The 26,476-nt window shown below is 41.9% G+C and overlaps 1 protein-coding gene across 1 annotated transcript in view; it reads right to left on the bottom strand.

The window, feature by feature from the left end:
- MACROD2 (mono-ADP ribosylhydrolase 2) overlaps window positions 1-26,476 on the bottom strand; it is a 1,327,587-nt gene that overhangs the window by 1,293,000 nt on the left and 8,111 nt on the right. The window contains exon 2 of the mRNA XM_026653173.1: window positions 19,444-19,560. Coding sequence (XP_026508958.1) covers window positions 19,444-19,560 — 117 coding nt within the window. The remainder of the gene's footprint in view (window positions 1-19,443; window positions 19,561-26,476) is intronic.

Below are 26,476 nucleotides of genomic sequence, written 5' to 3'. Positions count from 1 at the left end.
AAAAAAATACAGCAATTCACTTCTGATGTCACTAGCTTCTGAACTGAAGGAAAAAAGTCCTGCATGGTTCTATACTGCTATTAGCAGTAAGAAACATGCCTAATTTTGAATTTCCTAGTGAGCCAAATAAAGAATGACTTGAAGTTACATGTGGCAAGTTTGTGTAAGTGGCAGGAGCTTTGTCAGTCATTTAATGCTATGCTTATCAACCCCTGAAAGGCTGTTTTAAGTGTCTCACTATTCCCTACAGTTCAACTATCCTACATGCTGCAGAAGGCTATCACTGGATCACAATTTATAAATTATGAAACTGACATTAATAGCGTCCTAGAAGGAAAATGAAATTACATTTTATCATTTGTCTAGCACACTGAGCTATTCACAAGAAAATAATCATCCCACTATGGCTTTTATTTTTTTTTTCCTGGCTATGCTTCACAAAACATAATGAACTGGTGCTTGAAATAGGTAACAGCAGGACATATTAATGAATCTTTTCTATTTTTATTTGAGTGCCAGGTACTTTAGCAGTGAACTACCCTGTTACCACTTGGCTGAACTCCTTTGTCTCAATAAACAGGGTTTTTTTGGTAAGTTAACAGGAAAACTCGACCACAACACTTTCGTCTTACGAGCTGATCTCTTTTTCTGGACTTAAGAGTTATGTAAGAAAAAAGCATTTTAAAGGAAATAGTTATTCATATTTAAACCTTAAAGAATTTTATTTTATCTGCAGGAATAGTAATGCCTTACTTCAGTTTTCAACAAATTCACCTGTTCAATGAGGCTTTTGTGCTTTTACAAAAGATAACGTTACAGCTTTTTCACTTATCGCCTTTGCACAGAAGGATGTTTAACAGCAATGAGAAAACTTGGAAAACGGTAAGTCTCATTGAGACCTCAAAGCACTCAACAAAAAGATGACAAAGACAATAAGACTATTCATTTCCTCCGTTAAATATTACCCATTATAAGTGTTGTTGCTCCTTTGCCCAGCATTAGGCTTTGGGGCTTTGTAGTTAGTTGATTTCCTAATGAAGGAGGATTGATGACAGTCTCAAGGTATTTTCTACTTCTATAACCAGTTTACAAGATGTACATAATTCCTGCTTACCTTGAGAAAAGGTGTCAAAAACTGCACACGTGTAAGTCACTTGCAGAAACTTCAGCTAAGACTCCACAGAATCAAGCCCTGTTGCCACAAACAGCTCCCTTCCATCTCATCTTTGTTTCCGCTTTTAGTGCGCTAATTGTCACTGTCTACACGCAGCGGTTTGTTCAACCGGAGAACCACTTAGCCAGAATCCCTAGCAGTTGACGAACCTAGTGCTAGACTCCTTATGCCAGTGAGAAAGGTATGTTGTCTTCAAGATATGGAATCTGGCATACTGAAATAAAATATTCTCTGGAGCTCAGTAAGAATAGGCCAACAGGTTCTCAGACTTCATGTTATTATACAAAACAACAATGTGTGTGTATATATTGTGTTAATTAAATCAAATCAGTGAAAGATTTACCATCCACTTCAAGTGTAATGAAGTTATTTCTTGCTCTATTACTGAAACATCCCTACTTCCATCCTCTAGAGATGGACCTTGAGCAGCAGCAGTTGCTGTTTAAAGCTAATCTTCCTTTGTCTTCATAGCTAGTTACCAAATCTGTAAACACTAGGGCTGTCAAGCGATTAAAAAAATTAATCATGATTAATTGCACTGTTAAACAATAGAATTTATTAAATATTTTTGGATGTTTTTCTGCAGAATGCCTGTTCTCACTTTCAGGTGACTTTGTAATTAAGAAGCAGGCAGCAGTATCTCCCGTAAATGTAAACAAAACTTGCTTCTCTTAGAGATTGGGTGAACAAGAAGTAGGACTGAGTGGACTTGTAGCCTCTAAAGTTTTACATTGTTTTGTTTTTGAGTGGAGTTATGCAACAAAAAACCTACATTTGTAAGTTGCACTTTCACAATAAAGAGATTGCACTACAATACTTGTATGAGGTGAATTGAAAAATACTATTTTTTTTATCATTTTTACAGTGTTAATTGTGATAAAAAATATAAAGTGAGCACTTTGTTTTCTGTTTTGTAATTGAAATCAATATATTTGAAAAAGTAGAAAAACATCTTTGCCAATACTGAAGGAGGACCTCTCATTTCAGGGTTGTGATCTGTTCATTGTGTATTCTCAAGAAGCCTTGCATTCTTTAAAAGATTCGAGATTCACTCTGCTTCTTGGGAGTCAACACACCAGCTCCTAGGAGAAAGCAGGCCAGATCTTCACCAGGCAGAAGCCCTCTCTCTACTTATTACTATAATTGCTGCAAGACAGTAACAACTTAGCAACCTAAACTGGTTTGTGAAAGTTTTTTAGTTTTTGATTTTTTTTTATTGTGTATTATTATACTTGGTAATTCCTTACTCAACACTGAATGAGGCCCTCACAGTTGTTAATTTGTCTATTATTTTCATTACTACCTTTGGAAAAGGAGAAAGGTGTTTACTAGGGCTGTCGATTAATCGCAATTAACTCAAAAATTAATCATGATTAATTGCACTGTTAAATTTCAATTGGTATTCTATTGTTTATTAAATCTTTTTGGATTTTTTCTACTCCCCCCCCTACTTTTTCAAATATATTGATTACAATTACAAAACAGAAAGTGTACAGTGCTCACTTTGTATTATTTTCAATCAGAGCCAGTGGTGCAAAACTGCAGCTGTTCAGCTGCCGAAGATCAACAGAAGGCAACTGCTTTCCCCATCAGCTGCCAGCAAACAAAGTACTGCCAGAACTGGAGCCCCTACTTTCAGGTAGCTGCAGGAGAGGCTCTTGACAAGTCCATTCCCTGCCTGGCAGCAATTAAGGAAATAGATGTTGCTTCAGCAGCTGCTGAGTAGTACCTGCTGGTTCCCCACACTTGAGAGAAGGCAGCTGCTCAAGAAGGGGAGTCCATCCTGCCCCAATGCAGAACTCCAGAGCCTAGTGAGGAACCCAACACATTCCAGTAAGAGACCCCAGTGAAGCATCCCAGACCCCAGCAAACCCCAGTGAAGTTCTTCAGACCAGGGCCTGAGCACACCCCAGTGAAGGAATCCAAGCCCCAGTAAAAGATCACAGCCTCAATACTCACAAGGTAAATAAGAGCCCAAAGTGTATACTGGGGGGGAAAAAAAACCCTCATGATTTTTAAGCCGATCCCATGATGGGGGGGAGGGAGGGACCCGATTTGTGATTTTAAAATGTCTGTAACAGATATACTGCCCACTAAAAGACATTTTCAACTGAAACTTTAGCCAAATACCAGATGCCAAATACCAAATTAAGAAAAATAAAGTAACTTTTTAATAGAGGAAGAAAAACTAAGAAAGGCTTTTAAAAACAAAGCTGGTGATTATATAGAAAGCAGGACAATATTGAAATTGTCTGCTAAAAAAAAGGAGATGTTGACAACCATCAAAACATGACATTTTTAGTGCATTAGCAATAGTCCTGACACACAACACCTCACCATTTACTGGAGAACTGCTGCCCCTCTCCCATCAGACAGAAGTTCTACCTTACATATAGTTTCAAAATATAAAAGCCTGAAGTGGGATTGGTACTGGGAAAGGAAAAGTGCCTGGGGATTACACACTGTAGAGCGGGGGTGGGCAAACTTTTTGGCCTGAGGGCTGCATCGTATTTCCGAAATTGTATGGAGGGCCCCCCCGTTCCATGTCCTCTGACAGCCTCCGGAACCCCTGCCCCTGACTGTCCCCCGCCACCCCATCCAACCCCTGCTCTCATTCCTGACTGCCCCCCCCCCGGGACCCCTGTCCCATCCAACCACCCCTTCTCCCTGATTGCCCATCCAACCCCCCTCTCCTTCCTGACTTCCCCCTGGGGACTCCTACCCCCCATTCAACCCCTGTTTTTCACCTTCTGACTGCCCTGACCCCTATCCACACCCACCACCCCAAACTCCCCTGCCCTCTATCCAACCCCCCCTGCTCCCTTACCGTGCTGCCTGGAGCACCGGTGACTGGCGGCGCTACAGCCGCGCCGCCCAGAGCGCCAGGACAGGCAGCTGCACCGCCCAGCTGGAGCCAGGCCGCGGGTCTGCAGTTGTGCTGCCCGGCAACAGCTCGCAACCCCGCCGCCCAGAGCATTGCGCCAGGGCGAGCTGAGGCTGTGGGGCAGGGGAACAGCAGGGGCGGGGTCAGGGACTAGCCTCCCGGGGCAGGAGCTCAGGGGCCGGGCAGGAGGGTCCCGTGTGCTGTAGTTTGCCCACCTCTGCAGTAGAGCATCTGTCTTTCCAGTCCCTCCCAAAAAATATTTTTTTTTTCCTTCCTTCAAAAGTTTGACAGTGATATTAAAAGGCGATATTTTACATGACTGAACATGCTCCATTTGAAGAGGAAATGATGCATTCTCTGATTGTACACGCACACAGTAGCATGCCAGTAAGGAACATGGATGGAGAGGGATTGCAGACTTCCTGGAGGCCAAGAGCCCCACCTAGAAAGCACATGCAGTTCAGAACAAAAGTATGTGCTTCTAACAGGTTTCCTAGGTGTCAAACTTAGGGGGTGGGAGCTGTAACAAAGCCTTGAATTAAGCAGTCAAAACTCATTGGAGAAATGGTCTGAGTTAAACAGGATGAAGTTTAACAAAGACAAATGCAAAGTGCTCCACTTAGGAAGAAAAAAATCAGTTTCACACATACAGAATGGGAAGAGACTGTCTAGGAAGGAGTACGGCAGAAAGGGATCTAGGGGTTATAGTGGACCACAAGCTATATATGAGTCAACAGTGTGATGCTGTTGCAAAAAAAGCAAACGTGATTCTGGGATGTATTAACAGGTGTGTTGTGAGCAAGACACGAGAAGTCATTCTTCCGCTCTACTCTGCTCTGGTTAGGCCTCAGCTGGAGTATTGTGTCCAGTTCTGGGCACCGCATTTCAAGAAAGATGTGGAGAAATTGGAAAGGGTCCAGAGAAGAGCAACAAGAATGATTAAAGGTCTAGAGAACATGACCTATGAAGGAAGGCTGAAAGAATTGGGTTTGTTTAGTTTGGAAAAGAGAAGACTGAGAGGGGACATGATAGCAGTTTTCAGGTATCTAAAAGGGTGTCATAAGGAGGAGGGAGAAAACTTGTTCACCTTAGCCTCTGAGGATAGAACAAGAAGCAATGGGCTCAAACTGCATCAAGGGAGGTTTAGGTTGGACATTAGGAAAAAGTTCCTAACTGTCAGGGTGGTTAAACCCTGGAATAAATTGCCTAGGGAGGTTGTGGAATCTCCATCTCTGGAGATATTTAAGAGTAGGTTAGATAAATGTCTATCAGGGATGGTCTAGGCAGTATTTAGTCCTGCCATGAGTGCAGGGGATTGGACTCGATGACCTCTCGAGGTCCCTTCCAGTCCTAGAATCTATGAATCTATGGTATATGGAAGGAAGCAGTATGCATTTGGCTCAGAGTCTGTGAGCCCCTGGAAAGGAGCTGATACGCAGAATAGCTAATTCTTGGGACGGGCAAGGATTCCTTACCTGAAACTCCTTGTGGGAGGGAGAAAATTGAAGTGCCTGGGTGCTGTTAGTTCCAACCACTGGCCAGGAAAGACAAGAGACTAGTATACATTTTAAGGATAAACCAAGTAGGAAAATCTGACTTCATGACATGGTTTTCTCCTCCATATGAGAAACCAACCTGCAAGGCCCCGAATTTTTGCCAATGGCTCAGCCAAAGGGGCAACCAGATGAACTGAAGTGGGCCCCATATCTACAAAAGAGAGGTGAACAACTGGGTAGTAGATCTAAGGACTTATAAATCCTGTTTCCAGCATCTAGTTTGCAGCATTGAAGACACTTGCAAGTAAGTTTTGATGTTTGTTTTTGGTGGGTGTGGATGGGGAGAGAAGAAAATATAATCTAAGTTTATTCTCCCCAACCTGTTTCTGCACTTTATTTCTTGCATGGCAAGTAATTAGTGCGTACCTTTCTAAATGTTTGTCAAAACAGAGGTGCTGTTGATTGCGAGAACCAAACATGTTAAGAAACAAAGGAGTTTCTTTCTCCTCACCCAGAAGGGGAGTCCATCAGGGTCAAGTTCTGCACACTTATCTTGTTAACTAGACAGCACCGCTTAACAGAAATGAAAGAATTAAATGATGATAATTTAACATCTTCCCGTTGTCAGTTTGCAAATTTTATTTTTTGCCCAAAGCAATAAGCGCATGCAAGCTAGTAGGCTATTGTTACACTTCAGGCAAATGAAGCCTTTTAACGCAAATTTTGACATCTTTCACCTATTATGTTTTTTCCTTTGGTTATACAATATGTCACTCAGCTATAAAATATAGCTCCTAAAAAAAGGACAGACCAAAAAAAAAAAAAAGGTAGGTTTTGCCTTTTTCCCCACTAGCAGTTTCAATATTTGCTTATACTTACGAGCTGCCTATTTAAAATATCCCTGAACTATTTGGACCCCATCTCCCAGAAACCCAGCTGCCCTTTGAGCAGCATTTTGTGACTTAACAGCCACTTTTTAATTTTTGTATTGTAAATTGTGAATACTTAATGGTGCCAAGTTCAGATTTTACAACAGAAAGAACGTTAGCATGGCTGATTTCATAAACTTATGTTGAACAGGCAGCCTGGCAATTTTAAACTGCATCTCCTCCTCATTCTCCTATAACACTTTCTCTCACTCCCCTCTACACAACATGCCTTGTTCATCCCAGTCCCCATGGCTGAGGCTCACTTCTGTTACACCGTCCCCAGCACCGTCTATGTGCATAGTCACAAACATCTGAAACATTTTGCAAGAGAATTTTCCAGACAATGAGGTTGGCAGCTGATTCCTTATGTCGTATCCCTCCTGCTTGCACTCTCCCTCTACCATTCTTTGCATTTTACCCCTCTTCCCCATCCTATGGGATTCCTTTTTCCTTCTGTCACCCTCAATGAGAGATTAATTTCTTCTTCAAACCCCCTCAAGACACACCAGGAGGGGGGTCTGAACTGAAGCTGCTGTTTTCTCCATAAGAAGAGCTAAATGGTGGTGGAAATAAATCACAGGGTGATTCTCATTGCAGGTAACCCCACTGGGTAGCTCAGCTCAAGGGAGCATGCTAAAAACAGCAGCTCAGGCTAGCCACCCCATCCAAGCCTGCCTGACCCCTGAGATCCAACGTCAGGTGGCTAGCCCTAGCGGCTGCCCCGCCGCAATGTACGAACTGGAAATCATACCTCCCAGCTGTAGCGTAGACATGTCTCTTCTGCTCTGGGTGTGTATCTCCAGCAGCTCAGTTCATGGTGGTCAAAGACATTAACTGCAACCAAAACTAATTTGCTTTACTCTAGCTATTCAGGACAAATAGGAGTACCAAGGACTATCTTGCCTGCAATGGGTCTGTTGGGAAGTAGGATTTAAACCTCTGTTTTCACACTGATACACTCCAGTGGGAGTTTGTGCACATGTGCAATGCCAGCAAAAAAGCTCAACTGCCCAAACATAGCCATGCAATTTAGTTCTTTGTAAATGTTAACTTTGAGTTGTCAAAGCACAAACATCCAAATTAGTTAACTTTTTTTGTTTCCGTTTGTTTGTTTTTTAAAAAACAAAACATCAGTCTCAATCACTTGATTCTGGATCATGCCGTCTCCAAACTAGACAAAAAAAAAAAAAATCTTATGTGAGCAGCGTAAAATGAAGAGTCTAGAAAACACCTTCTCTTCCCAGATGACAGTTACTTGCAGGGTTAGGGAAATAACTGACTTTACACAAAGCAGCTGCACAAAAAAGATAAAGCAAAAACCTGAATATTTATGTGGAAACAACAAGCTTAAGGAGAGTGGAGTTTCTGAAATTATGTAGCAAAGTTATTCTCTAATGTTTATGACTGTTTCTAGTTATCTCACTCTTAAAATATTATGTAGCTATACATCACAAAAGTTGCTATGTGTTCTAATATTATTGTTAGTTATTTACGTTACTGTAGCACCTAGAAGCCATAGCCACGGACCAGAACCCTATGGTGCTAGGCACTGTATAAACACAGAACAGAAGACTGTCCATGCGTAAGACAAGAGACAACAGATGGAGACAGGGGAGTATAAGGAAACAGTGAGAGAATACTGATTAGCATGGTTGCCAGTGGTCTCAGTACTCCAGCCGCCTAGTCATTATCAAGTTTTTTTATAAGCATCATGGCAAAGAAGAGTTTTAAGGAGAGATTTGAAGAACAGTGAAGTGAGATTGTTGATATTTATGGGGAGTTCCTCCCCAGTGCAAGGGGCAGCACAGGAGAAAGCACAATGATGCTTGCTGGAAAATTAGCAAGTAGGTGATGAGTTTGGCATTATGGGACAATTGGAGGCACAAGCCGACCTTTTGATTATGAAAAAGAGAAGATAGGTAAGGTGGAAATATGCTCTGCACAGCCTGAAAGTGAAGACAAGCAGCTTATGTTTGAAGATAAGGAGCGAGCCAAAAGAGAGGGGCAATATGGGCAGAGCAAGAAGAAACAGATGTCCACTAGATTTCGTTTCTCTAAACAAACAGAAAACGGCACATGTGACATTGGCTTACTTATATGATGTTCAGCTTGGAACCTGCAAGAACTTCCTCCTTCTCCCCCTCCTTCTCAAAACATCTAGTGATTAGAGTGCACTAGAAGAGGTTCTCAATGTGTCAGCCTTTAACCCATCCCACTTCAGATTTTTGGCGGTGTTTTTAATTTTTACTGTATCCTGCTGCACTGAACATCTCTCTTAAAAAAAAGGGGGGGGGAAATCTTATTGAAGAAAATGCTGCAAGAAAGTTTCTGGCAAGGCTGTATCAAAAACGTGATCTAAAATTCATTTTCATTCAATTCACTTATTTCAGATCACTAAAATTGAAACCATGTTTCTTCCAAATGTATTTCTCCAGCTTTACTGGGATGTCCATTGGAGAATAGTAGTCACATAGATCTCAAAACAGACTAAACAACTGCATGGAAAGTATTTCACCAACATCACATAAGCTCTAACATTCTGCTCACATGCGAGATATATAGGAATATGATCTTCCCTGAGTCGAGATGAAAGTACTTGAACAATTAATTTCAAGACAAGTTTTTTTCTACCAGCTACACAGCCCTCTCCTTAAATACATCAAGGCCAAGTCAAACTGTTTACTTACTAGAAAAGAAAGTACAAAATAGGTTGGAAACTTACAAAGGCAAATCAGTTCTAGAAATAAGTTTACTTGCATTTGTCACATAGTATCAAGCTATTATAAATACCAATAGTAGTCTTGTTAATATATTTGCACACAGACATTAAGTCAGATTTTATCAAGACCAACAGTATATATTTTGTATAGGAACAGCAAGTGTATATATTTCAAGATCTCCACTCCTCCTTGACTTCTTCATGCAATTCTACTGCCTTTTATTTAGGCAAAAATTTAAAAACCGGTCTCACGCCTTCCTGATGCTGGATCGATCACTATACTTCTAAAACAATCATCATTTAACTCAAATCACATTCTGAAGCTACACATGTGATGGGTTTTGTTGCAAGCTTCCCAGAATATAAGAGTCACTAACAGCCCTGGATTTAAGAGAGAAGATACATATATGTTTGCCTAATCATCATGACCAGATCTGTGCATAGAGGAGAATCCTCCATGAACAGAAAGCATGAAGAGGGTTTTTAACATCAGCCTTCTCCATGGTACTCCCTCCCCCGCCTTCTTCTAGCCAGGGGTACTCAGACAAAGCTTTAAAACTGTAGGAATTTGTTTTATAAAATACAGAAGTTAATTTACTTCAAGATGTACCAATGAGAACAGATACACAGAGATGCTGATGTACAGAGCCCTCACCTCTGCTCACCATACAGCATGGATTCAGTTGCCCAGCAACTGTCCAGTCTAACTGAGCTCAGAACTTATTCACTTTTTTTTCTGGTTGCATACATCACATAACTACATCTGTACACAACAGTGAAATATAGACTGATGGCTAAAAATAGGTAGTGTTAACAACACACAAAATATCAGTGATGAGAAGCGAAGTGATGAAATTTATCTTGCCAGTACCAATGCGCTTTCTGAAATCGCTGGTCAGACAACGACTGACAACATGCGGACCTCACCCTGTGAAGTAAAACACTGATATAGATCCTGTTTTGTCCCTGGTATCAAAGAGACATAAATATGATGAAAAGTACATTGAAATGGGATTTACTCGGACTGGAGACAGCGAATACCCTCAGCTACAGTGTGTGTTATGTGGTGAAGTCCTGTCAAATAATCTAAAACCATCTCTTTCTACACTTGGAAGCAAAAATATATACACCACAAGGACAAACCACCAGAATTTTTTGAGCGGATGCAGGTGTAGCTCATGGCGAGCAAGAAAGTTCTGCACCCTGCTGCTGCGGACGACAATATTAAGACCCTGAAAGCATCAGACTTAGTGAGTTACAGAGCTGTTAAGTCAGGAAAACCTCACACCATCGCATAGGAAGGAATACTACCTGCAGCTAAAGACATGGTAACCACTACGCTTTGAAAGAACGCCCAAAAATTAATTCAGTTAGCACCATTATCAAACAGTGTCATGTTGAATTTATGACATGGCCAATGATATCCTAACTCAATTAGTGAACCGTGTCACTAGCAGTCAGTACTTTGCTCTGCAGCTAGATGAATACACAGACGTGGCAGGCTTACTTCATCTTCTGGTCTATGTGTGGTACATTTACGCAGGGGCAATACAGGAGGACATTTTGATTTGCCTGTCGCTGGCTACCAGAACAACAGCTGTGCTAGAGGCAATGATGGTCAGAGGAGAGACACCCATATTAAGAGCTCAGTCTATCAGTGGCCCTCAATAAATAGCTCAGGAGGTTCTGATGACTTCTGTGGGAGATGGCAGAGGATATCTCCATCTTTTCCAAGAACTCAAAATAGGGATGGGCAGCAGGATCTGCCAAGTCCTACAGGTCTTAATCCTGTCACTGTTGTTCAACATTTACGTGATACCTTTGTTCAATCTATAACTGGCCAAGTGATTATGCCTCTCACACTGGTATTAGGACCTGACCACAATGATCTATACCAGTTTATCACCAGGATGTTCTTCAAGGGCAGCCAGCAGCTGGAGCGGATACAGCATACAACAGCCTGCATGCTATAAAGGACATAGTAAGACAAGCACACCACAGTGTTGGCTTTCAAGTTCCAAGATCATTTTAAAGGTCCTGGTCCTTCAACTAAGAAACCCTAAATTCACTGGGGACTTGTGTGGTCAGTGACCACCATTCACCATTAGCACCTGATTCAACCACAATATTTTGTATCTCAGAACCCAGTGTATATATCGTATATCCCCAGGGCAGAGCTTTCTCAGTGGACTGACTTCTGCCAGAGACTAAACTGAAACAGAGTCCTACTACTTTCAGAAGAGGTTTTGAGACGATCTGGTTTCTTACAATATTTTCCCAACAGATGGGCACCATCCTTCACCTACGCTTGAGTCAGACCCAGCTAACATATGTCAATGAAGGATAAGAGCTGTGTCCCCATCAAGAAGCATTCTTTTGTACAACAACTTATGATAGAGCACCCAAATAATTCCAACTCGTGCTTTAAAAGTATGGTTAAAACAGTTTCAACTAGTATGGGTAAAAGTTAAAAAGAATCCAGTTGAGAGGCAGCCCACTAGAGGGAGCCTTTAACACGGGTATAAGCATAGTGTGTTGAGAGCTGCGCTGCTGTAAGCTCTCTGTGTAGCCACTCTAAGCCAATGGAGTGTTTCAAACTATTTATAATAGGTATCCTGTATAACACTTCTTATAAGAATACTTAGATTCACAGTTGCATTCAAAGAGGTATCACTGTCTGCCAATACACGTTTTGGGCTTTCTGCCACTCCACCCCACCCCTTTATAGTTTAAGTATTTTAGGCATGCAAATAGCTTCATAAACACAAGTATCTACACAGATTACTATCTAATTTAGATCATGAACAATGAGAGAATTAAGTGTTAGAGTTAGGAAAGAAAAAGCAGACAAAACAAGGAAAGGGAAGACTGCACTTGGAGAGCATTACTTAAGCAATGTAGATTACATCTTGTGTTTCACAAGTTGCTTGTTTTTATGCTTTCCTTTTTTCTCTAAAGTGATAAGGCACAAATTCAGGAGTAGAGCATACCAGAGTACAGATTAGTAGCCGAAAGTATTCGCCTTAGGAAGAACTCAATTTCCAAAACACCACTTAAGGCTTTATTCTGAATTTTTAGAGTTACACTTCCCCTCCACCCCCACTCCACACCCAAGAAGCAGAGAATATAAAAATGAACAAGAAGGTAGTCTGCAAAAGACAGATCCAAAATAGAGGCATATCTGGGTAGAAACATGAACAAAAGTATGAGTTTTTTAAAAACTGTAAACAATTTCCTGGTCCTTTAAACATTTGAGTTAAGAATGTTGTATTTTCCCCCTTTAACCAGAGTGTGAAAGAGCATAAAAATATAAAATAATCTAATGTTTAGCTACCAAAAAACAAAAACACACAACTTAAGTGATTCCTAACATAAAAATGCCTTACTACTACTACTACTACTCAGAACCAATAAAGCAGTAGATAGCACATCACATAACTTTATACTGCCTTCAGTTTGAGTTGTTGTATACAGCAGACATGAAAATTAATAGAAGCATGGGCTATTTGTGACAGGTGTAATAACTCCATTTGTCAGTACTAAGAGGATATGATAGGGATTCAGTATATTTAAAAAAAGGAAAGTATACCCAAACCTGATTTGATGCTATTATAGAGCCGCTTGTAAACTTAAGTAAACAGCAGATGGGACTTCAAATCAAGTTCAAAATGGAAAGAATTTTTTTCAATTAGGTTTAGAATTGACCTGGGAAATTCACGGCTGTGGGAAATCACTGCAATATTTCAAACAAGATTTTTCAAGGTGTTAAATCATTCATATAAATGGGAGTTGAAGTTGAGTAATCTGTTCTCAGGAAATAATAAAAACACCACACTGAAAGCTGAATCAGCAGTTACCTGAAATACAAGTCAGAAACATGGTTCAGGGACGAGGATCCCTCTCAAACCAATGAGGGGAGCTGAGGGTTAGAGTGGAAAGTCACCCACTCTTACTCCTAGTTCTCAAGAGGATCCTGAAAAAACGGGCAGGGCCGTCCCTACCCATGCAGGGGGGGGCTGCGCAGGGCACCAAAATGGCTAGGGACAGCCCTGAAAATGGGGTTGAGTTATTACACTGCTTCTTTTCTTGCAGATGCTGCTAAAGGACATCAGGATCAGGTCAACTATACCACAGTGGTTCTGCTGTGGAAATGAAAGAATAGGGCCAGCCCGCTAAAGCTGGGCAGAAAACCCTTTCAACGGCTTTTACATTTGTCGTTGAGGTCTGAGGTGCTGGCAGCTCTATGTGGCACAAAGCCTTGCCCAAACAAAGTAAAGATGACCACTACTGAAACCCTGACGAGAGGACTCAAGATGTGTCTCCTTTCCTCACCAAAAGAGAGAGACTGATTCCCAGCTCTATCTTCTACTGCAAGACAGGAGTAGTGGGCAACTTTACTTCCAATTATTCCTTTGGGATCAGTCTTTGCACCCTAGGAGCAAGACAGTTCTCTTCACTCTCCCAGCAACTGAAAAAGAGCACCATGGTTTTAGACAAAGGCAGCACAGCAAGATAAATGCAGCGATGGCCCACAAGAAGCATGTCACCATCTGCACTGGCACTTGAGTCAATAAATCACATTTGAATCCCTCTTCCCCCACGTTAGCTGAAGGCAATTCACAGCCGTGCTATCTTCATATTTCAAAATAAATTGATTTCTTGGGAGGATTATGAGAAGAAATCAGGGTCAGTGGTAATGTTCTATAATTGGTTGAAGTCGGTGGGGTGGGATTTTAACGTGCTCTGAAATGTCACATATTAGGAGAATTAGGTTATTCAATTAGATGGATCAATTATCCTATTCAGATAACTTGCATTCTTATCTTGCTTATTGAATATTAAAATAATCTTTCATTTTATTTTTGGATGATGTCTTGTACAGCCAGTTTAAGATACCAAGTTCCATAAATTATTAATCCTGTATTTAGGGTTATATTTAACCAAATCTTTTCTTCTTTTTGCGCATACTTTTAGAAAGCTAAGAAGGCATGTTGCAAAATCTGTTGCCACTCAGTACTAACACAGCTACAATCTGGAGTTCAGTTACCAACCTACAAAAATCAAGGCAGAACCTCAAACCCAAGATCAGACCTTACAGCTCTAAACCTCACGAGTTGTGAAGAGAGACTTCTGGAGAAGAGTCGCTTCCCTAAACAGTAGATTACTGGCTAAGGATCTTTCTGGTTGTGGAAGTCTTCCAGCCAGCAACAAACCCAATGGTGGGAGTGTCATTCCCCAGAACCCAGACACCTGACTACAGTTGTGTGCACAAAGAAATTCCTCATCCCCAGGTACAGAACATATTCCCCACCGCTGGCAGCACAAAACCCTATGGCTATTTAATACTTCCTAATCACAATTCAGGGAATAGGAGAATTAGGGAAAAGGGCTGTGGCAAAGAAAAGTGTAATGAGACCATTGCAAAGAGTGTGAGTTCACCAATATTAGCTCTTCAGCATGGAGTTGGGTTCTTCTTTTCCCATCCACCCCCAACCCGGGGCCAAATATTTTCCTGAATACATTAGTCTGCACAAAATCAGCACTGGTGACCTTACTTAAAAGTCAAGTCTTATTAGAGCATGTCAGTGAAACTACAGAGATATATTTTGACCATTTTGTAACTGAAGAAGCAGCTTAATCCATTTAGGAATTCTAGAAAACAGATTATAATTTTAAACAGACTGAAGTGTCACATAGAAGTTATCACAATGAATGGAAATGGCTGAATTTAAGCAATGCAAAATTGACAATTAATCCTTAACTAGAATAGTTCCAGATGACATTGCTAGGATATTTCTAAGCTAAAAGAGCGAAACAGATGAAAATTTCAAAAAGAAAAAATCTCTTCTGAAATATGTTGGGTGGTGGTGTTTTTTTTAAATTTGTTGAGTCCATATTCTGTGGGCCATCTTAAATCAGAGAGTTGTACTGGATTGCTCAGAGGATTAGTAATAAGATGTATTGTTTCTTACTTTTGGGTTATTGGTTCAAATTCATTGCAGCGTGATAGAAGTTACCACCTGACAGCAGTTTTATGGCTTTTGCAAAGCAAGCTGGTGATCCCACTACAGCTCCTGGCGGACAAGTGTTCACACCAAACAAATCATAACTACCATGACTCAAGAGAAGTTAGTGATGACCAAGCACTGAATCTTAACTACCTTCTCATCCCTACATGTGCTTGGCAATAGTCAATGTTATCACTGCAGGTGATGTCTACATTTTCAGTAGACAACATCCTATCAAGCATCTCTGTCCAAATAACTTTAAAAATACTAGTTTCTCTACTGTGGGGAAAAAAACTGTATGGGCTTTCACAGTATAGAAGACAGATGTTTTTATTACATCCTGCCCTTAGCAACTACTGTATATGAAGTGAGTGATAACATATTAAAGAAGAATACACAGAATGGAGCAGTGCATTCAATTTTGGTCATATCACCTTCCAAAAAACAAAAACACACCCTGAAGAGAAGAATAAGGTCCACACAAGGGCAAAGAGGGCTAGAGGCATGGCAGGACCTGTATGACAGAACCACATACATTAATATTATTTAGCTTAGAAGAGAAGATTTGATTGTATAAGTAAGCTGCTCCATTCTTCCTTTTTTACCTTACCCAGTCAAAAGAAGTTCTTAAAATTAAATTACAAGAAAGTGAGAATAAAAAGGAAGTCACTTTACACAGCTTCTTTGTGGCCTGTGGAATTCACTGCTGCAGAAGGTCAGTCAAATACTATAGTTAGATCTCAGGAAGTAGTAACTAGCATCTGACTTTTATAACAAGTAACTAGCACTTGTCATTTATTCAGCCTTCCCCACTAACACTACTCTGCTGATGATGTCAGGCTCATTAGTGAAAGAAGTTGACTTTCCACCTTGGCCCTTATCTATGGAAGGATCTTCTGAGCTTATCTGCACAACCTCCACCTTCTTTTCATTCATGCAACCTCTTCGTTAAGCAACATGCTAACTGAGACGGACATGCTCCAAGAGTAATAAAGAATAAAAATAGATATAGCTTATATCAAAGAGAAAAAAAGCGTTCATTTGTTGTTGCCCTTGCCCCTACATACTGGTCCATTCGACTGCAAACATCTGAAGGCACAAAACATCACAAGAGTTGTTTGGAAAGGTTTCCTAACATACTGCAGTATTACAAAAAAAGTTTTTAAAATGCTGGAAGTGCCTTTATTTATTTGTTACATCTAGTCATAAGCCACTCGCCTGCTGGTTATCAGGAAAGAATTACTGCTGCACACACTATGCAGCACAACTAGTCAGATGTATTTGGGTTAAAGTGCATGCTCATCTTCCTCTGAAGCATCAGGAATTGGCAGGATGATGAACCAAGTATAGTCGAAACCTATACGTCAGATCCTATATTTCAAATACATCTTATTTCCATATATCTAGAGCTTTGAAGAATCTATTACTCACAACAAAGGGGGGGAAGAAACAACATTTATGTTTAAAGAAAAATTACTTTAAAAAACAAGAGTTCCAAGTCAGAAAAAAAGATCCAAACTCTGTGCTCAAATATTTAAGTTCAGAAGTACTACTTTCACATATACTCAGTAGTTTGCAGAATAGCATCAATGTATAAGTATTGGTGGGGGGCTATACTACATACAGAGTGTGAACCACAACATTCGTAAGAAGTGTTTCTCTTAATATTTTCCACATTTTAAATTAATTATCTGGCTTATTGTCAGCCCATCTTTCTAAAAGGTTACTTTTCCTCCATAGCTTTTTTATAAAAACAAATTTAAATGTAAGAAACTGCTGACATCTTCTCATGAATATACAATGTAACAAAAGCTTAAATAACAGAGTGGGGGAAATAAAGTGTTTCAGCTCAGCTTTTGCCTTCAAGCATTTCTGTAGCACACTAAGCACTAACTGAAAGAAAGCAAAATCTGTGTTGTATAGACAAAACATACAAGAGAAGTGAAATTCACCAGTGGCATTAGCAAATCAGCTATGCTGTCTAACCTCTGTCAAGTGAGACAGTGGTTTCATGAAGTAAATATACAGAACAGTAGCATAGTATAATGCTCTCAAAAACCAAAAGAGATAGTAACATTAACAGTCAGCATTTGTAAGCCTCATTGACTTTCAAGTTTAGTAAAGTTCAGAAAAATAGCTTAATGTGTAGAAAGGAAGAATGGTCTTGTGGTTAAGGCTTGGAAGATTCCCAGCTCTCAGATTTTTCTAGATGAGCTTAGGAAAGTCAGTCTCCATGCATAAAATTTAGACAAACGGACAGGAGAAGAAATGCTATGCAGAGAGTAAGCTCTTTGAGGAAAGGACTGACTTAAGTGTATGTTCAATGCCTACCACAAAGGAGGCTCTGTGTGTTACTGCAGAGATCCCCAAATTGTGGGGCGCACCTCCCTAGGTGGGCACTGAGGAACATTTGGAGATGCGCAGTGGGGCCCGGGCCAGTCCCCCTGGGGGGCAGGGAGGGAGCGCCACCCAACCCAGCTCCGCTCACAGCTCTGATTCAGCCCCGCCCCCGGCACGGACAGGGAGTTGGGGGAAGGACATCCCTGAAAAGTTTGGGGACTACTGTGCTATTGTAATACAGATTCACTCAAACCATATGAATATTTGAAAAATTTCAGCCTCTTATAGGCACCTCAAATGATTAAGAATGGATTGATGACTAGATGGTATAGTCATCTACCCAGATGGTACTGGGGCCTGCAAACCTGTTGGGTCGCCGAGATTACCCAGAGTAGACTCCCAGTTCCTGAAACCCTTCTAAGTGGCTGCTTCAGATTCACATTTAAACAGAGACAGAGCTTGTGAGAGAAGTTTTAACCTTCATATCTTAATACCTTAATCATCGTATTCATCCAGGTCATCACTGTAGCCATCTCACAATGGTTGGGGACAGAACTCTAAGCCCCATATCTATGGTTGCAGGAGAGCATAGGGTTGCCAAGCGTCCGGTTTTGGACTAGAACGCCCGGTCGAAAAGGAACCCTGACAGCTCCGGTCAGCACCGCCGACCGAGCTGTTAAAAGTTCAGTCAGTGGTGCTGCAGGTCTAAGGCAGGCTCCCTACTTGTCCTGGCACTGCACTATGCCGTGGAAACAGCCAGCAGGTCTGACCCCTAGGTGGAGGGGGCCACAGGGCTTCGCGTGCCGCCCCCGCCCCGAGCATCGGCTCCCATGGGCCGGGAACTGGGGAGCGTGAGGCAGTGCTCACAGGTGAGAGCAGTGCACGGAGCCTCCTGCCCCCTCCCTGGCCTAAGAACCGGACCTGCTGCTGGCTGCTTCCAGGGTGCAGCACAGAGTCAGGACAGTCAGGGAGCCTGCCTTGGCCCCACTGCCCTGCTGATTGGGAGCCACCTGAGGTAAGCCCACCCCAACCCCACCTGAGTCCCCCCAAACCCGGAGCCCCTTCCTACACCCCCAGCCCAGAGCCTGTACCCCCTCCTGCACCCCAACCTCCTGCCTCAATCCACAGCCTTCTCCCACATTCCGAATCCCTCAGCACCACCTTCCCCAGCTACTGTAATCAACTCTACATAAACTGAGACATCTAGAAACTGAAGCCAGTGCCCCCTACTCTTTAGGCAATACCCTATAAATAAAGCATATAAACACCAGCACTCCATAATTTGTATGGACCATCAATAGATTCTTAGGTGAAATTCAAGGTATTGGTTGAAACCAACACAGCACAAAATGATTTGGAACCTGGTTACTTGAGAAACCCTTCTCCCCATACAATACTGCCATCAATGCAATACGTGGAGGCTCTCAAACTAGATTTCTCTAAATCAAGCTGACGGGGGGCTGCCAGCAGAGTGATTTTAAAAAGGGTCTTCAGTTCCACACCCACATACCATTGGGACAAATCCTGAATTGTATGCTTTAGGAAATGCTGTAAAGTCCAAGTCTTTTAAGGGCATTAAGCCACTGGTATCTGTACACTCTAGACAGAATTATTGGAAAATTAGATCCATACCAGATACTATAGAAGGCACGCATTTGCAATTGACTAAGAGAACCAAGACCAAAATTATCTAGGCTAACACACTAAATACATGAAAAAAGTGCAATTTTTCAATCCCAACAATTAAGAAGCCATTAGGGATACAGAATTAATTTTTGAAGTATAATACAATTAACTTAGACTGCAGATGATGTTACCTATATGTACAGAGAAATATATATATATAGTTAATTTCTTTACAGGTCCCCGCCTCCCAACATGCTCTTTACATACCGTCACTTTGGTTCTTGCTTCTCATTTCTTCCATCCATGTTGGAATGTCTTTCAATGGAACATGCTCCCTCAAGTATTCTTTGCGTCTGTCCTCCAAGGTCATCTTCAACAGACGCTCTGTTTAAAAAAAAAAACAAAAAAACAAACACACATGGAGTTTTCTTAAAAACTTAATATTGTTGGCCTCAGCCAAATGGTGGCAAGTTTTGGTACTAGGAAGCAGGGTAGTTTTTGTTGTTTGAGAGGAATTGATGTCACAGAACCAGGTATGTTGTAATTAAACACATTATATTACTCGTATCAAAATAGACCCAACTACATACAGGCAACTTTGGAAACCCCAGCTCAGCCACCACAAACAGCTGCTTCCTCCGCTGTCCCCCCCAGGTCTCCAGTCATCCTCTCTACCAGGATAGAGCCTTCTCCTCCTGGCTCACAATCAACTTCCAATCACAAACCAGAAGAATAGCAGCGGATGTATCACACTATACAAAACTGATGATTTTATACCCAGTTTTAAATTTTTTCAAATTACTTATGTTCTTTAGGCTCTTAATATTTTGTAATAGTCTATGAACAACGTTGAAACTGCTCTCTCTCTACCTAACAGGCTTGGGAAGACTTACCAAAGAGCCAGTCAACATATTTTGAAAGGTCAAATATGGTCAAAGCAAGTTATTTAGTGTAATAGGGTATTTTGGATAGTTTGGTTTAAGAAAGAAAAGTTTAATAAATTCTGTGTGTTCATATATGGCCATCAGTTAGATTCTAAGCATGTGGATGAGACCCACTTGCCAGATACCCGCGAAATAATTCACTATAGTAACTCAGAGCCCTCCCCATCCAATGTCCCAGCACGAGCCTTCGGAGATATTTGCTGCTAGCAGTCACAGATGGACTACATGCCATTGTAGGCAGTTTCATCACACCATCCCCTCCAGGAACTTATTAAACTCAGTCTTGAATCCAGTTAGGTTTTTTACCCCCACAGCTCTCCTTGGAAGTCTATTCCAGAACTTCACTCCTCTGATGGTTAGAAACCTTTGACTATTACAAGCCTAAACTGGATGGTCAATTTATATTCATTTGTTCTTGTCCCAATATCGGTGCTTAACTTAACTAACTCTTCCCCTCCCTGGTATTTATCCCTTTGATGTATTTATACAGGCCAATCATATCTCCCCTCAGCCTTTGTTCGGTTAAGCTAAACAACCTAAGTGCCTCGATTCTCCTCTTGCAAAATAGATTTCCATTTGTCTCATCATTTTAGTAGCCCTTCTCTGCAACTGTTCCATGTTTAAAAAAGCTGAATTCAAACTGGGAGACCAGAACTGCACAAAGTATCTCAAATAAGGTCTTACCAGTGCCTTGTATAATGCTTCCCTATCTCTACTGGAAAATACCTCACCTCAGGCATCCTAGGATTATATTAGCCTTTTTCAGCTGCATGACATTGGCAGCATTTTGAGATTGACCAGTACACCAAGGTCTTTCGCCTCTGCAGTTGCTTCCAACTGATATGTCTGCAGCTTATAGCAAAAACACTTAGTTAGTCCCCAAGTGCATGACCTTACACTATTCAATTTCATCCCCACTTCCATTAGTCCAGTTCTCAAGGCTGTCCAAATATTATATGATCTCCTGGTCCTCCTCTGCAATGGCAATACCAACCACTTTGTGTCATCCACAAATTTAATTAGCACACTCCCACTTGTTGTGCCAAGGTCGTTAATGAAAATGTTAAATAAGATCAGCCCCAAAGACCAACCCTTGAAGAACTCCACTAATAACTTCCATCCAGCCTGACAGTTTACCTTTCAGTATGATCCACTATAGTCTCCCCTTTAACCAGTTCCTTGCCCGCCTTTCAATTCTCTCATTAATCCCCATCTCCCCCCATTTAACCAATTTCCCATATGGAACTGTTATCAACTGCTTTGCTGAAGTCACTCAAGTAGATCAGAGCTACTGCATTTCTTTAGTCTAGAAAAAAATTGGTTATCTTTCCAAAGAAAGATCAGGCTGGTCTTGCATAATCTACCTTTTGTAAAACCATGTTGTATTTTATCCCAATCACCGTTTATCTGTCTTTAATTACTCTTTCAATATTTGTCCTAAAATCTTGCACAATTCAGGTCAAACTAACCAGTCTATAGTTTCCTGGATCACTCCCCCCCCACCCCCATTTTCATAACTGTAGGTAGTATATTTGCAATTCTCCAGTCATAGGGTACTATCCCTGCATTTACATATTCATTAAATATCTTTGCTATTGGGCTTGCAATATCATCCTTTCATATTTTTGGATAAGATTATCTGGGCCCTCTGGTCTGGTCCTGTGACACTGTGGGGTTCAACCCAGACCAGTCCTGCAACCACTGCCTGTCCTGCAATGATGGGTGCCTTAAATGGTGTTCTGTTGTGGCTCACAGCCCTAACACCAACAGCCAGCATACAAGCATGCTCATCACACCCTAACTGTCACTGCCCAGTTACTTTTTGCTGGGAGACCCTCCCAATCCTGAATTTCCCCAACACCATCTGACATAATTCTAGAACATATTTAGAAACTCTTTGTGCATACTCTGTACATATATCACACATGAATATTAATCAATGAGGTAGTTTTCCAATGATCTATTACATAGTCAAAAGGTGGCATGTATCATGACAACAGTGTTAGGTGTAATGAGTATGTCAGGCCTGAAAAGAGCTGCTGATACAGAATAGTCAACCACCAATGGGCCTCCCTGTTGCAGGTCCCATTAAGATGACCTGGGATGTAGTAATTTCTACTTCCATATCCTTGTTCCCATGACCACCCTGACACTGCCCCCAAGCTCCTCACTGCCTCAGTTTCTAAATAAGAATAAAGTATTTGTTTAGGTTCTGGGCCATATCTAGCTTATCTTTAAATCTCCACCCAGTCCTTGTTTTTGTATTTATATGGCTAAGGAACCTTTTCCTACTGGTTTTAATTTCTTTTGCATGGTGCTGCTGCTTGGCTTTTGGCAGTTTTCACTCCTCTCCCTATACTTCTTGACCGCCAAGAGACAGCTTTCCTTGCTGATCCATCCCTTCTAGGCTTTCTGCCATCTCTTCATCTGTATGAGATGTTTGTTCATCCAATTTGGTCTTCAACCCTTGTCTACATGTTTTTTCCCCCCCTTGCTTGGGATGCAGGCTCCAGATACTTTAAGTCAAAGTTGCAGAAAATAATTACAGCCCTCCTAAACATTCAGATTTCTGAGTTTCGGTCCAGTAAACTTCCTTAACTCCCTTAAAAAGAATTAGGTTTCCTCTTGAATTCAAGGACCCTAGTCGCAGACATATTTTTATTTATCCTTCCATTTAGTTTAAATGGAATTAGCTCATGATAGGGGAAGCAGTAAGTGGGATATATCTCGACTTCAGTAAAGCTTTTGATACTGTCTCACCCAACCGTCTCAAACTAACTAGAGAAGTATGGCCTCGACCAAGGCGACTCCCTACCAAAAAAAGTGATAGCAAGTTACTGTACATATTCATAGGAGCAACCTCATGGTATTGCCACCCTTATTTCTGCAGTGTTGCTGGCAGCGGTGCTGCCTTCAGAGCTGGGTGGCTGCTGTACTCCCCTTCCTCCTCGCACCAGCAATATTTTTTTTGTGATCTCCCGATCCCTGTTCAATAGCCTTGTGACCCCCTTTTGGGTTGGGACCCCCAGTTTGAGAAACGTTGGTGAAGACCAACCTATTATAAGGTGGGTGCACAACTGATTGGGAAACCATACTCAGGAGTAGTTATCAATGGTTTGCAATTGAGCTGAAAGGTCATCAAGTGGGGTCCCACAAGGATCTGTACTGAGTCTGGTTCTATTCAATATCTTCATAAGTGATTTCAATAATGGCATATAGAGTACACACATTTTGTGGACAATACCAAGCTGGGAGGGATTCTGAGTGCTTTGGTGGACAAGATTAGAATTCCAACTAATCTTGACAAACAGAAGAAATGGTGTGAAATCAATAGGATGAAATTAGATAAGGACAAATGCAAAATACTCCTCTTAGGAAGGAATAATCAATTGCACAAATACAAAATAAGACCACCTGGGAAGGAATACTATAGTAAAGGATCTGGCAGTTATAGTGATCACAAACTACAACAATACTGTTGCATGAGTCAACATCATTCTGGGATGTATTAGCAGGAGTGCTATAAGCAAGACATGGGAAGTAATTCTTCCACTCTATTCAGTACTGATAAGTAAGGCTACATTTTAGTCATGGGTATTTTTAGTAAAAGTCACAGACAGGTCACGGGCAGTAAACAAAAATTCGCGGCCCGTGACTTGCCCATGACTTTTACTAAAAATTCCCGTGACTAAAACTCGGAGGGGGGGCTGCTTAAGGGGCAGCGTGTGGCCCAGGACCCCGGCTGGGGGGGAGGGGGGAGAGGGTTGGTGGGACCAACAGGCTCCCTACCTGGCTCTGTGCCTCCCCTCCTTCCCCAAGCAGCAGCAGACTTTGGGTTGTGGGAGGGGGCAGGGTATTGGGGCACGGGAGAGGGTGAGGCAGGCTCTGGGCGGTGATTACCTGGTTCCTGGCCAATGGGAGCTGCAAAGCCAGCACTCTGGGCGGAGGCAGCATGCAGAGCTGCCTGGCCACGCCTCCGCCTTGCAGCTAAGTGAGGGGGATGTCACTGCTTCTGGGGAGCCCCCCAGGTAAGTGCTGCCCACAACCTGTCTCACCCCATCCCGTGCCCCAACCCCCTGCCCCCTCCCACAGCCAAACTCTGCTGGGGGGTGGGGGTGGCGCGGTGGCCCAAGACTGCCCCAGCAGCAGCCGGTATGACTGGAGCACGGGCTGCCTGAGCTGCCCCTGAGCAAGGCGCACCAGCCACTGCAGAAGTCACAGAGGTCATGGAAAGTCATGGAATCCATGACTTCCATGACCTCCATGACAAACTCGCAGCCTTACTGATTCACCTGGAGTACATGTCCAGTTCTGGGCAACACACTTGGGGAATGCTGTGGACAAACTGGAGAAAGTCCAGAGGAGAACAAAAACTGATTAAAGGTCTAGAAAACATGACCTATGAGGAAAGATTGAAAAAAAAAATGGGTTTGTTTAGTCTGAAGAGGAGAAGACTGAGGGGGAACATGGTAACAGTCTTCAAAGTTATAAAAGGTTGCTATAAAGAGAAGCTTTCCTTGTCCTGTCCTCAGTGATTAAGTAGTAATGTGCTTAAATTGCAGCAAAGAAGATTTAGGTTAGACAACAAGAGAAGCTTCCTAACTTTAAGGATAGGTAAGCACTTGAACAAATTACCTACAGTGATTGAGATTTCACAGCCCCCGAAGGTTTTTAAGAAAAAGTTAGAAAGACAGCTGTCAGGTATGGTCTAGATAATACTTAGTGCTGCCTCAGAGCAGGGGACTGGACTAGATGGCCTACTGAGGTTCCTTCCAGACCTACATTTCTATGATCATTCAAACCAAGGCTGTCCACTATAACCACTTCTTCCATGAGGTCCTCGTTACTCACCAATACTGCATCTAAAAATTGCATTACCTCTGGTTGTTCAATGACTATTTGGTGAAGAAGTCTGTCCACTACCACATTCAGGAATATCTGTGACTTTCATCCTCCAATCTATATCTGGGAAACTGAAGTCTCCCATAAATATTATTTAATGAAATAATCACACAATTCCCAATAATATTAAAGAGGTCTCTATCGGATCCTGAGGACCGTTAGCAGACCTCAAACAACATCCCAGTGGAGCCTCTGTAAGCTTCCTCTCCCACAATGTGATTTTGACTCATTCTATTTCATCCATTCCATCACTTCTAAGCAGGGCTTTGGAGCAGAGCCCTGGGCTGGAGCACGGAGCAGCTCTGCAGCAGTGGAGCTGCAGGTTTCTGCCTAGAGCTGGAGCGGAGCCGGAGCACAGCTCCAAAGCCCTACTTTTAAGTTCTTTACAGTCTACCTCATCATTAACGTACACTACTACTCCACCATCTTTCCCAAACAGCACATACCCTTCAATACCAGTACTCCAATCATGACTACTGTTCCACCAGGTTTCTGTTATCCCTATAATATCTGATTTAACTTCCTGCACCAGTAGTTCTAGTCCCTCCATTTTGTTATCCAGACTCCTGAATTGGTGTACGGACATCTTGGTTGTTTGTTTGTCTTCAGCCAGATTCCTTGCCCGATTAAGTACAGTCATTCTACAGCCAGCATCACCTGACTGTTCACCAATACCAATGATACTCTTTCCTCTTGATGTCCATTCTCTCCTAGCCTCTGCTGTTCCTTTCTCCATTGTTTTATCTGCTCTTACTTGATTTTCCCTCCCACTCAATATTAGAATCAGGCACGGAGATTACATGAGCACCTCTAAACAGTCTCCCCTGTTTTCCTAGTTTAAAGCTCTTTTAATCAGTTGTGCCAACCTCCATCCCAGAAGTCTATTTCCCATGAGAACAGTCCTCTGTCCCAGAATGCCTCCCAGTGGTCAAACATTGCAAAGCCCTCCTTCTAGCACCTGAGCCATCTGTTGATCACTATCATCTTGTCTCACCTTTGTTCTCTTCCATGTTTTAATCACGACAAGCAGAGTTTGTAATGTTTATAAGTTTTATTTGGTTGTTATTTACTGGCATAAGTGGACAATAAAACCATTTAAAAAGTCAAAGCTTCTGCAATGCATGGCACAAAAAATTCAACTTAACAGCAGAATCAGGTTGGGGGAGGGGCAAAGGTGTTTGTTCAAACTCAAAAGCACACACAGCATAAAGAGTACCATAACACCTCTTCCCATAAAAATCAACTTCAATGCTCAAAATCCAATCTCCGACTTTCTCAGGGATGACAGCTGCACATTTTCAGGCACCAGACTCAAAATAAAAACAAAAGGCATCCCTGACAGTATTGCCCTGGTGGTTTATACTTCTCAGTGGATGCCTTGCTGGCCGCTCATGGTGTTGAGCAAATATCTGTATCTCAGCCTCCAACCCATAAAACTTTCTCCTTTACTCTCA

Source organism: Terrapene carolina, unplaced genomic scaffold, assembly GCF_002925995.2.
Source record: "Terrapene carolina triunguis isolate 2854851 unplaced genomic scaffold, T_m_triunguis-2.0 Scaffold132, whole genome shotgun sequence".
Classification (NCBI taxonomy): domain Eukaryota; kingdom Metazoa; phylum Chordata; order Testudines; family Emydidae; genus Terrapene; species Terrapene triunguis.
The sequence above is the reverse complement of the archived record's forward strand: the minus strand, read 5'-3'. Positions and strand labels throughout refer to the sequence as shown.